This window comes from Cebidichthys violaceus, unplaced genomic scaffold (assembly GCF_023349555.1).
Source record: "Cebidichthys violaceus isolate CVI_PGR_0920_01 unplaced genomic scaffold, fCebVio1.0.p SCAF_8, whole genome shotgun sequence".
Lineage (NCBI taxonomy): Eukaryota > Metazoa > Chordata > Actinopteri > Perciformes > Stichaeidae > Cebidichthys > Cebidichthys violaceus.
In genome coordinates this window covers 10,247,530-10,262,352 of record NW_027176964.1, presented here as the reverse complement: position 1 = coordinate 10,262,352, position 14,823 = coordinate 10,247,530, and the positions used below count along the sequence as shown (strand labels likewise).

The 14,823-nt window shown below is 43.9% G+C and overlaps 1 protein-coding gene across 5 annotated transcripts in view; it reads right to left on the bottom strand.

The window, feature by feature from the left end:
* Positions 1 to 459: 459 nt before the first annotated feature.
* Positions 460 to 14,823, bottom strand: part of mib1 (MIB E3 ubiquitin protein ligase 1) — a 63,894-nt gene continuing 49,530 nt past the window's right edge. The window contains exons 13-22 of one of the 5 annotated variants that reach the window (XM_068738036.1): positions 13,846 to 13,978; positions 12,688 to 12,774; positions 12,091 to 12,249; positions 10,113 to 10,294; positions 9,120 to 9,309; positions 8,941 to 9,019; positions 8,664 to 8,825; positions 7,112 to 7,183; positions 6,284 to 6,384; positions 460 to 5,400 (exon numbers count right to left, since the gene is read on the bottom strand). In XM_068738036.1, the coding sequence (XP_068594137.1) occupies positions 5,260 to 5,400; positions 6,284 to 6,384; positions 7,112 to 7,183; positions 8,664 to 8,825; positions 8,941 to 9,019; positions 9,120 to 9,309; positions 10,113 to 10,294; positions 12,091 to 12,249; positions 12,688 to 12,774; positions 13,846 to 13,978 (1,306 nt within the window). In that variant the 3' untranslated portion in view covers positions 460 to 5,259. The remainder of the gene's footprint in view (positions 5,401 to 6,283; positions 6,385 to 7,111; positions 7,184 to 8,663; positions 8,826 to 8,940; positions 9,020 to 9,119; positions 9,310 to 10,112; positions 10,295 to 12,090; positions 12,250 to 12,687; positions 12,775 to 13,845; positions 13,979 to 14,823) is intronic. The other 4 variants (XM_068738037.1, XM_068738039.1, XM_068738038.1 and 1 more) reach the window with 4 other exon arrangements.

The window sequence follows — 14,823 nt, the reverse complement described above, 5'->3', positions numbered from 1 at the left end:
CACCAAAATAGAATGCGTCCAGCATGACTTATTGTACATTTTGCTGAATCGTCCTCTGCACCACAAATACAAATGCATGTATGACAGGAGCGAGGCTACAGGGTTTAGTCATTGGATGTACTGCCACCTTGTGATGTGCTGTGAAACCTGCATGTCACACCCCCTGTCGTCAGAGCTTTGTTTCACAGTAAATGTGGAGCGAATGTATTCATTTTCTGTCGGGTCAAAACTTCAGAACCGCCGCCCAAGGGCAAAGCCCGAGGGGGCACGTCGACTTTCCTCCCCCGCGGCATGCTGACTCCACCGGCAGATGGATGTCACTGACCCTTTTCAGCGATCACAGCAGAGACTTAAAGCACGGTCACAGTCATTTTCCTGATCACGGCTGCCCGCTCTTCTCTCCGGGGGGGGGGGGGGGGGGGGGGGGTCCAATTCATCTCTATCTGCTGCTCAGTGAAGCCCGCAGTGCCAAGCCACCATCACTCACACTCCGCAGGGCAGCCGGTGGATTAGCTGACACCCCTGGTGTGGGAGCAACAACCCCTGCAGTCCAGTCAGCAAACACTGCAGCCCTCAAGCAGCTGAAACCGGCAGGCGTGGCGGTCAGGGATCCTCCCCAGGATCAGACCGTGGCCAGGGGAGAGATAGCGGCGTCTCCAACACCCTGACAGTCAGTCGGCAGGCCAGGGCCGGACAGAGTGATGGACATCTGCCTGATCCTGGACGTTCACCCCTGAATGTGTCTATTTAGTCTCTATAGTCAGCTTGCAGACTATTCTAATGATCTGTCATACAGCAGATGGCCAAAAGTATATAGACGTGCAAAAACTGCATTAATATTCAGCTCTTGCAGGACTTTTTGCTGCAGAAGAAGACATGCTCAAGCGACCGGGGTGTCCACATACTTATGGCCACATACTGTTATATTCTCCACGCAGGAAACGACAGCAGCTGCCATTCACGCCGCTGTCTAACGCCCGTAACAGGTAACCCATATGAGGGCCCATCGCTTTAAAGACAGGTACTTGAGTGTGAAATGACAAAGCGCCACAGAAATGACAACCAACTGTCTGGGCCTCGAGCCAAGTCCCAGAGATCTGAGAGGGTATAAAAAGGTGTCAGGGCCTCCCCTGCAGTCAGCGAGCATTGACGGAGTGAGAGGGTGACAGCGTGATGAATGTCTTTGTTATGAGCGGCTGCATACTGCTGCTGCTGCTGCTGCGTGCGAGCCCGGCCCAGAGATGTCCAGGTTATGAATGGACTAGTCAATGAGCTAGAACATAAATGGCCTTTGGTCATAATTTCTTAGTGCTAGGAGGAGACGCCATGCGACATGTCATCCGCTCACCGGAGAAAACGCATCACTCTATTCAGGTCTCTCTCTCTCTCTCATCTCTCCTGAGTGTTTCACTCCTGCTCTTTTCTCTCTCTCTCTCTCTCTCTCTCTCTCTTTCTGATTAGCATAGCTGACCTATATCACACACTGGTGCTGAGTCATTATGAGGTGTTAGCATTTTCAATTAGCTCACACCTCCCATCTCTGCCACCCTGTCTCCTCTGTGAGGCAGACGCTGCACAGCGGGAGAAAAGCAACAAAATGCTAATGTTCCGCTCAGAAGAGGGATGCCGACTACATCCGAGCTCAACTGGAGAAACAAAAACAAAAAAACAACGAACAATGCGGTAGAAGTTAGATTAAACAAGCAGCACCTCTAGTGTCCCGTGGTTCATGTAGAACTTTATTTCAGCTATATGGTTGTTTTTAAAAGCACTTATTAGCAATACAGACTGAACGGTTTCCATGATACATGTCGTACTGCATATGTCAAACATTCATGCCAAAGAAAATACTACTGATACATTTTCCAACAGGACAGTTACAGGTATTGAAAATAAAAGTACAAAATAGGCTTTTTCATAACAACCATAACAAGACAACACTACCATAAAGCGTATTAGTGCTTCTAGCTTTAAGTGTTATCATGATCAATGAAAAGAATCAAGACTGTACTCGAAAAAGTTGCTTTCAGTCAAAAGAAGTAAGGAAAAAAAAAAAAAAAATGCTCTTATGCGGATGCAAATTCCCACATAGAGCAAGCTAGCCTCCTTGCTGAGTCTCCACATGGGCCACTGCCTTTTAAAACAGGTAAGGCAGTTCTGTCTTTATAAAATCATTAGCTTTCCTCCCAAATAAAACACTGATGAAAACATATTTGACACTTTTGACGACAAAATGTCTTTCTTTTTTTTTTTCTGTTTCACAAATGAATAAGTTAGGCTTACATTTCAGAGAAAGAAAAATGCTTCTACTGATGACTGCTAGAAAGCTATTGCCAACGAAAAACATCACAAACGTATCTCAACATTAATATCAAAGCAGAATGTTAGAGAGATTTTGAGGCTACATATTAGGAAGGCAGTGTTACCTATACATCCTATTTTTTGGGCAGCAATGCAAAATAATTTATTCTACATTTTCATCTTAGTGTTCTAATAGATTGTACTCTCTAGCTCAAATAAATGTTGATTTTGAGAAGAAAAAAAGGAAACACTTAAATAAAAGAAATACAAGATAAAGAGCACCTTATCCCCATACAAGTTATTTAACAAGTCGATTTTTGGAAGCAAATGGGACAGCGTTGTCAATGGTAAATTAGCACTGCTCATTGAATTGTACTTTTTTTTTTTTTTTTGTCAGACAATACCACCAAGTCTCAACAGTTTTAACATCAAGTTGTGACAAGATACTCTTGTTACAGAAGTGTTTGCATCATGTAGGTTTGTGTGTACAACGAACAGGTACAACATCACTGGACAGAAGCTGGATGAGTGTGTGGGTTCTTCTTGGATCGCTACACGGCGGCCGTGGAATTCGCAGCCAAAAAAGGTTGTTTTTGCGACACCGCCGTTCCTGGTACAGCTTGGTTAACAAAAACACGGGTGTGTGCGTGTTCCCTGGCAGTTACTACAACTCCATCTGCGTTTTATCAATGAGCTGAAGTGGACCTCCGAAGTCGGTGCAGAAAAGAGCTTTTACCCTGACTCGGCTTTTCTAGTGCAAAACTGCCAAACATCCGGTCTTCAGTCGGCACACAGTGTCACAACAGCCGAACTGAACAACGACATGAAGCTGAAAACACTCATGGAACCTTTTAAGTGGTGCAAAACAGTAATGTGTCACAAACTTGCCATTCTGTTTCGCAAAAATTAAGTACTTAACCTTTTAAAAACGAGGCCTATTTGCAGGCCTTAGCTCGAATAAAGATAAGAAATACCTAATTAATTGTATAAAAAAGAAAAAAAAAAAAAAAATTTTTTTTTTTTTTTTTTTAATATATTTTTGAGATGAGAAAAATCATGGAACTATCAGAATACATGTTACTGGTTCACATAAGATAAGGATGGAACACAGCACAACTTGGAAAACTCAAAAGCTCGATCTTGAAAAACAGCACTTTTAGGGTATTGTTTTTTGGAAAGTATGGGTATCCAAGACTTTTAATATGCTGGGCTCTTAGAACAACTGATATAGGCTCTATATACACAGCTATACATAGATACAGTGAAACATTTATGAAATATAGAGCATTTCAAATTAGAAAATTGATCAAATACTCCAATATTTGAATAAAAAAGTATTTTTTAAATTCAAAAACACTCTATATCACTTCTATGTATCACTCATGATGTTCATTGAATCAATAGACCGAAGATTGGACCTTTTTTGAGTGTTTTAAGCTCTTTCTATGCCCTTTTTAGTTATTTAGTTTAAGGTCAAATACTGCTTCAGACTCTCTGTTCAGGGCTGTATCTCAGCCCCCCCTTCTCCGATTTTCACCATTGAGACATCCTTCGAACCGTAGGAGCCAATAGAATTGCCTGGAATTGAAAGCTAGATGATTGACAGCACTATTAGCCAATAAAGCTCAAAAAGGTCCAGCTCTGAAATCTGATTTGCTGAGCTTCCAACCCTCCCAAGAATCCGAGGAGTGTCGGAGAGACACGAATCGAACGGATTCACACGGAGCACCAGCAGCTGGACAAACATGAAGTGGAAGTACGGAGATATTCCATTTTTTCGCTGAGATTCGACCAAAAGTAAGTACAATATTCGATGAAAGCTGTGTGACTTTTTGTGTTCGAAGCTGAATATCTCTGCGATGGTTTACCGGGGAGAGAAATGGAAACTATGTCCGTAATCTCCGTCAGGCGCTCGTGCTTTTTCATGCTGCATGTTCGTAGGTAGCACGTTGCTAACGGAGTGTAGCAGCCTTTTTCTCCGGTCTGTCCCAGTCATATCGAGTATGATTTATGATATTTTGTTATTTGTTTGCTTGGCTGATGGGAGATGTGTTTGTCTCATGTAGAAGTGACCTAGTTCATGTTGTTCCCAGGACGCTGAGGTTTCTGCAGAACTATAACATCACTATATTCGTTCTTCGTGGGTTCTCTGCCAGTTACTTTTAACACAAAACTCTCTAAGTTTTGATGTACTCTGCGTCCAAATGGGGGACCTACGGGTGTATCTGGTTAAAATCCACATCTGGAGCTTCCGATACCAATACACGTGCATAAAGATTTACAAATACAATAAAAGTTGACTGCAGCCGGCATTGACTGCGACAGACGAGCGAGAACTTTACATCATAAGGGACCGGGGATGTGGGCCGACCTCTTCATCACCTCCTCTACAGTTCTGAATTAGCTGGGAGCCGTTCTGGGGTGAAATCCACAAATTGAGCCCCTAAAAGTTCAAGTCCAGGACCAGGAGGCCAAAAGGAGCCACCGTGGACTCATTCGGAGAAAAGAACTTTCACACATATCAAGTTTAAAAACAGAGAATCACACAGAGAGGAGAGTGAGAAGATGATGGCGGGAGAAGAAAGGCAGAGAGAAAAATGAGAGAAAAAGGCGACGCGTGTGATGCAAGACGTTCTTAGAACACACGACAGAACAGCAAAACTGCTAAAAAAAGTAAATTCATATTTTTTTTCCTTGTTTTGTAACAGAAATTCCATCTGAACACAAACCATTAAGAGAGCATTTGTCGTGTCAAATAAGACGTGTGAGAACGCCCTCGGCTGGCTGACTCGGGTGCTGTGGGGATGGTGAGCAGCAGCAGCAGCAGCAGCAGCAGCAGCTGGTGTGATTGTGGCTTTGCGGGCGCGTTCGGTGAGGGCCTTAAGAGAAGAGATAGAGTCTGTGGTGTCTGTGATAGTGGGGTGGGGGGTGGGGGGTGGGGGGGGGTGGGGGGGGGGTCTAGTAAAGGAGGATGCGGCGCTCGATGGCCTTGCGGCAGATGGGGCACTCGCTCATTCGGTCCCCACACAGCTGGCAGGTGCCGTGGCCGCACATGAAGATCATGTTCTTCAGCCGGTCCAGACACACCGGACACATAGTCTGCAATCACAGTGCATGTTTTGTTGTGATAAAAATCATTTCAACTTTCAAAAACTTTTTTATGCTGTACATATCCGTTTAAACACAACATGAAACATCACCCTGTTTGGTTTTATTCTGCCTTGGTGGTTCACGAGCCACACCTGGTTTGTGTCTTTATTAAAAAACAAACAAACAGGGTGTGCCCATCTTAGCCACATTACAGTAAAACATAATTTTTTAGCAGAAATGCTGGTGCCTTGAATTTCCTTGGTACTATTTAACATGGCTGCTTCTAAAGCAGATGTTTCTTTTCACCTTCAGTTATTCAGGGGGGAGTTTCACTGAAAGCAATGCTCTCATTTTCAGAAACGCCCTGATCACATTTACACATGGAGGCTGTCCAGTACAACCTCAGTACAACCCTCCGTCTGATCTGCTGGACACCCAGCGGCTCCACTGGAGCAGTTGGGATTAAGGGCCTTGCTCAAGGGCGCCTCAGTTCTCGGGCGGGGCAAGCGCTGCTCATCATTTTGCCTACCCATATATGTCCTGTCGGTCCGGGTTGATCGAACCCATGACTTCCGGTCACAAGCTTTGTTCTCTAACCTTTAGGTCACCACCGCGTGTGGTCTATTAATGATTTAATCATTTAAAGAACATATCAGGAAAAACGCTGTGGATTTGATGGCTCAAGCTTATGATTGTAATTGAATATAAAAAAAAAGAAATTGAAGACATTAACTGGAAAAATTTGATGGACATTTTTGACCATTTTCTGCTTTTTTGGTCTAAAGAATAAAAAGATACATTTTGAAAACACACTAATATTGAAAATAATACTCAAAGTGAGAGTACCACGCCTGCCTTCCTCTGTTCTACACTGCAGACAGTTTGGACTCACCTGCTCCTTGATGTCCTGCAGCTGTTGCTGGAGCTTCTGTACATCAGCGTTGACGTTAGTGTTGTCCTTGTCTCTCTGCAAAGCGGGGATGTTTCCGCTGGCTGTTTGGATGCAACAGCGCACGGACATGTTGAGGGAAAAAGGGAATTCAGTTACCAGCAGAGAGACTAAAACAAATCAAAAGAGGTTGCGCCAGCGGCCAAACCAAACTTCCCCTCCTCGTAATGATAAACTATATTGCCAATAAAACTGAAATGCAGCCACACCGACATTGCCCTTCTGAAACAAGCTGGGAGCCAGATTCTATTTAAAACATGTGGTGTACAAACAAGCATGGATCACAAATATAAATATATCGGGCTCTAGCAGTTTGTGTTGGCATTGCATTCATTTTTAAGTGACTTGAATTCAGAAACGCGTACTTTGTAATTATCTGAAAAATAAACTAACACAGGACAGAACATCATACAACACTACAGGCATCGTAGGAGCTACAGGATGAATGAGCGTAATGATATACCAGTTTGAAACTACCTGAAATCTATCATGTGAGCACTCAACAAATTAACTGGACTGAGGCCCTACTGCGGACTCCATTCCAGGCTGGCAAACATCTGCCAGAGACAGTGAGCACCAATGTGATTCTCTCGGCCTTTGCATCACAAATATACTGTATCGGCATATCCTGTTTAGAGTGTGTGTGTGTGTGTGTCACTGAAAAAGAAAGGGGAGGGGGTTTAAGGGGAAGGGAGAGGGGCCAGGGCAGCACTGGAGGAGCTCTTTGAGAAAAGGGTCTGATAAGGGAGGGGATCATAGAGGTATACTTACACCAACTTAGTGCCAGATTGTTGGGCTGGAGAAGATCCTGCGATCCCCCTGCCATAGTGTTAGAGCTCCCTGCTGGGAATAACCAGTCACATTGTTATAGTGGGAGCCGTCCTTGCCAGCTCAACAGCTGGCCTGGGGACCAAAACTACTCACTACAGCCTCTAAGGGAGGTTCAGAGAAAGAATTTGAAGGAAAAAAGCCAGCAAGCTGGAAAGAAAGGGAAATAGAGCCTCTTCTATGTAGAATATATAGTTAAAATGCATAGCGGCAAAGTGATTCTTTCTCTTTCTTTTTTTGCCGTCAGCCAATGTGAAGCATGAGTCGAATGCTTTTACTCACAGTTAGAAGTACATATCAGAGAAGTAGGGAGTCAAAATAATCAAAGTGACGGATGAATTTCGTGCATTGGATTTGCTTTTGTAACAGACATCGACAGTCAGTGTTACTGGGATGAAGGGAGAGAGGAGATAAACAATCAATGCTGCCCCTTGCATGAGTGTATGAAGTGTTTGGGTCTGCATTCACTTTTTTGCACGTCTGGTAACGACGGCAAGAAATATTTGCCTGCCAACAAGCTGACACGTGGAGGAAATGTAAAATAATGAACACGGGGGTAAACATGAAGTTAGTGAACTTACAACAGTTTCCCTTTTAACTCAAACAAAACACGACAGGAGTAACCACTGGTGAGATGCACCACTAAAAGAAAGTCATGGGCAATACAAAACTGTGTTCAACTCGGAGACAAGAAGATGGATTGTGAATGCAACCAAAAAATAAATCTATTTACACACTACGTTGACTTCATGGACAATTTGGGGTAAAACTGATGACATTCAGTTTTATTTTATGTTTTTTTAATTCAGTTATTTTTCACATTCATGTCGGTATTAATATGCATATATATCATTAATACTACAGGTAGTTTGGCATATACTTAGAATTAAGTTCATCCGTTTTATGCGAATGAGATTTGTCAAACTTTAAGAGGGGAGAGAAACATGAAACAAGGACATCAGGCTGTCTGTATATTAGGACATTATTGTATTACTCAGCGCGGGTCAGCAAAACTCAATTTAGAAATGGCTTCTTAAATCCGACTGATAAAAAGATTATGATCTGACACACAAAATCCGGTCTCTTTGGAAGATCTAGTTGGGCGAATTTTCAAACAAGGCAGCCCAGCACTTGTGAAGCCACTGTCCATTTCAGCCAGAATCTAAATAGAAGCTAGAACAGATGACATGATCAAAATCATTGCAATGATTAAAACATGCCAGATCTAGTAGTGGAAAGTAAGATTAACTGATTCAAACGTCTGACTTAATTTGTACATTTCTACACATCTACTATAGGATGAAAAAAACAAACATGACAATGTATTAATGATGCAAACAAAATTAAATAAAATGCATAAGCAAGGCAGCAACAAAGCAAAATATAAAACAGGCTAAAGAAGATATAAAAAAGAAGAAGTGGAAACTAGAAAAGAAAGAAGGAAAAAAGGAAAATAAAGGGGAATTAAAAGGGAACGTGTGGAAGATTCACTCACTAAGGTCATCATCATCATCATCATCATCATCATCATCATCATCATCATCATCATCAGCGGCCTCATCCTCCATACCTTTCCCACCACAGCAAAGAACAAAGGGGGTACGGCGTTCCACTACAGCCCGACACTGTACGCACTTCTTCATGAGGCTGGCACAGTCTGGTGACAACAACACACATATCGGTCAGAATACAAGAGTCTTTTCTATACACAGTGTGTGTGTTTTGTTTTGAAATTCAGCAGCTGGTCAGAAAGATGCAGAGGTGTAACTTACTCTCACAAGCGCACATGTGGCCACAGGGCTGGAACAATACGGCTGCTTTTTTGTCAGAGCAGACTACGCACTCCTCGATCTGTGGAGGGACAAATCAAACAACAACAAAAATAAAAGCATCCGCTCTTCATCGTGGTACTATTTCTGGGTAGGACAAACAGTGGCGCTGCTTCTGATACCTTAGTTCTCGACTGGACCTGATCCTTGCAGATGAGACACTTCTTGACGCGAGGCGAGCAGAGGGAGCAGGTGGCGATGTGTCCGCAGGGCCCAAACAGAGTGTCTCTCTTCAGGTCCGAACACACCATACACTCATCCAGGGTCTCTATGTTGCTGTTCAGAGACGGGCTGCGGGTGCCCACCTGACCGCTGGAACGTTGAGAATAAAACCACAGCGTGTGAGAGCGGAAGAGATTACAAGCAGGCGAGGGTGGAAGAGAACAAAGAAAATAGGGGGAGACAAAGAGAGAAATACTAAAAAAAGGAACAGACAAACGCAAACAAATTAAATTTATTTTAGCAAAAAAGGGAAATCAATAAGGTTGGTGATGATTTTCCTGAGATGTTTCCTTTTTCTAAGTCAGCGTAGGTGAATAAATATATTAAAAAAACACCAAACACATTCCTTTAAATTCATGTTTTTCATCTGTGTGTAACAAAGGTTTCTTCTTGTTTTAATCGCCAAGTCAGTTTGATTTAACAGTTACGTTTTATTTGGCCACATAAAAGTAAAAAATAGGTCACAAAATCTAGGTCTGCTTGTCTGTTTTGATATGACCAGACATATTCTGATGAAGGCTTCGTTAATCCATAAATTAAAAATAAACAAAGCATAAAAGTTAAACTGCCGTAAAACCACAAATTAACGGTTTCTCACCTCAGTTTTTGTAAAAACAACTAGTTGAGCTTTAGACGTGCTAGTGGGTGTTTTTTTTTTTTACCTGCAGCCCAGGCATCGCATTGGATTCATATACTTTTGTCCAAAGCAACTTACAACAAGAGAAGCTCGTTGTTTCCCTCTGTTCCCAGTTTTTACACTTAGCTAAGCCAACTGTCTTCATATTTAACGGACGGACATGAGAGTGGTATTGATCTTCCCATCCGACTCCTGGAAAGAAAGCAAATAGGTGTATTTCCTAAAATGTCAAACTATCCCTTCAAGGGATGTTTACCTGCTTTTCTCTTTGTGGCACTTGGCCAGAGCCTTGCAGAGGCTGGGGTCTGGACACAGGTCTAGAGGGGACTGGCCCTTCTTGTTACGAATGGTCAGGTCCGCTCCGTTAGCTGCCAGGAAGCAGGCAATGGATGCCGCACTCTTCTTCTCTGCCCCCTGGGTGCCCAAGCCCATGATTAACTGCAGGGAGCCAGACAGACACACAAAAACAGATACATCAGAAGTACATCAGGCACTTTGGACATAAAAGATTGTTTTCAAGTTGAACCCAGTGGGACCGGTGTCTTTTCTCCTCCGTACACATCTGCACTAGAGTAAAAAGCAAGGAGAGTAGGGAGTCCTGATTTTGATATTATTCAGATGGCTTAGGAGTTCAATTCAGATGGACCGTGCCAAAGTACCATCAGATCATCACTAATTAGCCAATCAAAGACATGCCTTAAGATGGCTGTCAGGCATCAGGACCCCCCTCGTCCCAAAGCCAAAATCCCATTAACTGTCCTGTCTCTCTCTCTCACTCCTCCAGCTCAGTCGAGCCCAACTCAAAGCCTCTCTCTCTCTCTCTCTCTCTCTCTCTCTCTCTCTCTCTCTCTCTCTCTCTCTCTCTCTCTCTCTCTCTCTCTCTCCAGCAATTTGGGCCTTCCATGTCTGATTGTCTTCAACCAGTAGCTTTTACATCTCTGCTGATGGAGCCACCGGGCCGGCTAATTCAATTCTCATCTCGTAGGGGGGGAGAAAGCTATGGGAGAGTGACCCAACTGCACATATCTCAATTAGGCCTGCTGTCTGTCTCTTCCGCTCCTCCGCAAGGAAACCAGGGAGGGCAGGAAGCAGGATACAAGAGAGCAGGCCGAGGAGGAGAGGAGAAGGAAGGAGGGAGACAGAAGGTGACAGGTAAGTCTGTAGCTGCAGCTAGGCCCCGTAGCCTTAAACTCGTCCCTGTAGGGATTAGTGATGTGGCGTTAACATGAAGAGGGTTCAGGTCTGACACGGCCTCTACGGAGGGACAAACTCGTTCAGGCTGGTCAAGAGGCTGCAGAGAGCTGGTTGGCTGCACTGTTGGGCTGCTGTCTGTCCTGTGTTACACAGGTTATCTCTGCACACTCTGCTTCTTTTAACAGCTCAGAGACACACAGCTCATATTAATTGGAATCTCTCAATGAGTCTGATTAGTGTTTGCCAACTAGAATTACAACCGTGCTCCAAACCTAAATTTAACACAGATCTGACACCGTTAGGCTTTGGTATGAAAACATAACCATGTCATAATCATGTGTTTATTCATTAGTTCATTTGAGATATTATAGGATTACTAGAACAAAATGCAGCTATTGGTAATAACTTGTTGTCCTCTCAATCCCATAAATACTGCTCTTTAATTTCAGATACATAACAAAATCTCCAGCAAATTGCAAAAGCTGCATTATTCTGTCTCAAGGAGGCAGAAACTGTCCCTAGGTGTGAACATGTTTGTATGTGCCTCAGCCCTGCTATACACCGGTGACATGTCCAGGGTGTTTCCTAGTGTTTTTCACAATTTATGCTGGGTAATAACCAGACCCTCAACCGGAGAAAAACAGGTATAGAATATAAATGGAACTAGACTCTAAACTTTAAACTGAGCCTTTTAAAGAGTGGCAGTAAAGCCATGGCAGGTAATCTTAAATTCTCATAACACGCTTGCATTCTCGTGTGTGCCTTTTGTGGTCAAATACATTTGGGGATGTTTAAATGAATCACACCCGCCTATTGGATAATGAGGTGCCACAATTCCTGATGAATACAAGTGGCCTCAAGTGTTTTCAGTTTGTTGTTTTCTTGTTGATAAGTGCATCTCTTGGCTGTTAGACAACACACAGAGCCGTTTCATTTCACTTTAATGCCGCGATGCCTTATGATACCTTAAGGAACCTTGACCCAAGCAAATTACTGTGATCTAGGAGGAACAGTGAGGTTAATAATTGATGTATACGCACTGTGTTCTTGGAGGGTTCCCAGGGCTCCACTTTGCTGACGTCCTGCATATCCTGGAGTTGTCGCAGTTGGGACAGTGTGTGGTGACGCAGTGCCTCGTGAAGCGGCGTGTCCCCGTCCTTGTCCTGGACGTCGAGCTTGGCCTCCGCCCGCACCAGCAGCTGTCAAGAACAACACGTCAACAAACAGTCAGACAGAAGCGGTGAAACAACTTTAATTTCGTTGCTACAATGCAAATGCCTCAGTACTGATCTTTAAGGTCTCTGCTCAGTGCCTCAGTGTTGTACTCCCCAATTATGGAGTGCATTTTTTCTTGAGTCCACAAGATGGCAACGTGGCAATCTCAATCCAATACTACGCCAAGTGACTAACCAAGACACAGCCTCAGAGAGCATTATCCCTACACAGCATCAATCTGAGGCAGGACCACATTCAACGGCAGGACATCCACCCGTGTAAATAAAACATGGGGCTGCACCGGGGTTGTTCTACTCCCTTCTGTGTTTAGTCCAGAATGAGAAACTGAACAACTGTTTGTGTTGGAAAGGAGGAGAAAAAAAACAGATGGAAGCATAAGAATAAGAAGAGGGTCCACTAACCCGGACTATCTGGGTGTGTTGACGCTCCACTGCCAGGTGTAACGCCGTCTGCTGGTTGACGTTCTGGATGTCTAAGTTGGCACTGCCCTTGAAGGGGGGGGAAGCACAACACACAATAAACATGTGGGCATTTGTGTATACATTACCAACCAACCATAATGAATCACACATATGTGCACGTGAATATGACAGACAAGTGATAAATGTGGATAAAACAGGACCAAAAAAAAAAAAAAAAAGAATTCAGTTGAAAAGTAAAATAAATGTTCAGCACATGAAAGACTGTAACAAACATTCTGGCTTTATGTGCCACGGCAGAACCTTCCTTCTTTCCTTCAACCCTGCCGACCAACAAAGTGTCACCTAGGGGGTTGGAAAAAAATGCATCGCACAATAACGCTGCATGTGATTGTCATTTCCAATTGCGAACACCTCAGCTGAGGAGATGTGGAGGGAAGATAAGCATTGTGATCAGGTGGTGTGTGAAATCCCCAAGTAATAAGACTGGCTGGCTGGCTGGCAGGGAATCTGCAGTGCACCTTGTAGTGTGGTGCAATAACTGAATAGAAAGCTGAGCCATCACTGCAAACCAGCCCATTGCAGAGACTTGGGAAAAAGGCCGTCCCCGCTGAAAGGTATAGCTTGCGCAGCGAGCGTTCATGCGTTGGAATGTTGCAGCAACATCGCTGCCTTGCACCATATCCAAATTAACCCAGTTCCCGCTCGGTCAGGTGACTTTTGCTGTAAACTCCTGTATGTGTTAATCCTGAGAGAGTTAAACCTGCAATCTCAGAAGGGAAAAAAGAGCACGAACCTATGATTGCAAGAAGAGGAGGATGTGAGGGCCCAACAGCACTAAAGAATACCCCTGGAGGCTCTGTGAACCGTATGGATTCAATAAAAAAAGGCACTTATAGCAGCTTCAACTGGTCTACAGCTTGCTGGCTGCAGGGAGTGCAGTGGAAGCTGCTCTTAATGGTCTGTAGGCGGGGGGAGCCAGAAGTTCAGGCTGAGCTGATGCAGCTATGCTTTGGGCTCATTATTGTAAACGAAAAGGGCCTCTCATGGAGGATGAATAACTGCATTTGTTGTCAGTGTTAAGCATGCATTAAAAAAAATCTGTTATTTATACGCATGCGCGTGCTTGTGTGTCGTTACCTGGTGCACCAACAGCTCAGCCACCTCGACGTGGTTGTTGAGGGCAGCCAGGTGCAGAGCGGTGTAGCCGTCGTCCTTCTTCTCGTCTACGATCCATGGCCTCGGCAGTTTAGACAGCAGCACCCGCATGGCACTGCACAGAGGACACATGGAGGAAAAAAGTGAGTGTTTGAATGGCCTGAGCTGTGAAGCATGCCGAAAAAAAAAAAGCCCAAGAAGATACATAAAGTATAGTCGAAATGTTATAATGTAAACCGCTAAAACAAATCTATCTGTGACTGTATCGTAGCTGGGGGCCAGACACAAGCTGCTGTAAGCAAACACATCGCAGTGTCTGTACTGCTGATACACAGCATATTCCAACACTTTTTTTTTTTTTTACGGCAGAGCATATCCCATTTTCACACATAGGGACAAGAATACTAAATCAACTTAGGGAGGAGTTGCTTTCCCAAGCAGAGTGTTATTTACATCAAGCTCTGAGTGCTACAAGAGCGCTGTGTGTTATTTTAGAGTACCTGTCCCGCTATCATCTCTTCAGTTAAAAAAAGGGAAGCCACTTTTCCCCTTGATGATATAAATGCAAACGCAAGCCTATCATTGGGAGGCAAACTGGTAATTACACAAGATTTAGCTGCATTCACTCGGGTCTCCTCAGACAGGGGTGGGAATGGGGGAAAATCCATCGTTTGAGCAGCGCTGCTTTAACAGAAGTAGCCCGTCAGTGCTGTGCCACTGAAGGTCATTTAGAGGCTGTGTGCAAAGACAAGCGAGCAAGAGGAAGACTGAGAGGGAGTCACAGCGGGGAGAGAGGGAGTCACAGCGAGGAGAGAGGGAGGCCGACTGTCACTTCCTCCTTGTCATTGGAAAAAAACTACTAGTAATAGGAAGCCACACAGGTTTCTATTTCTTATTAGATCAGAAAAACGCAGCAGTGATACATTTGGAAAAAAAAAATAAAACCTCCATGAGATTCGA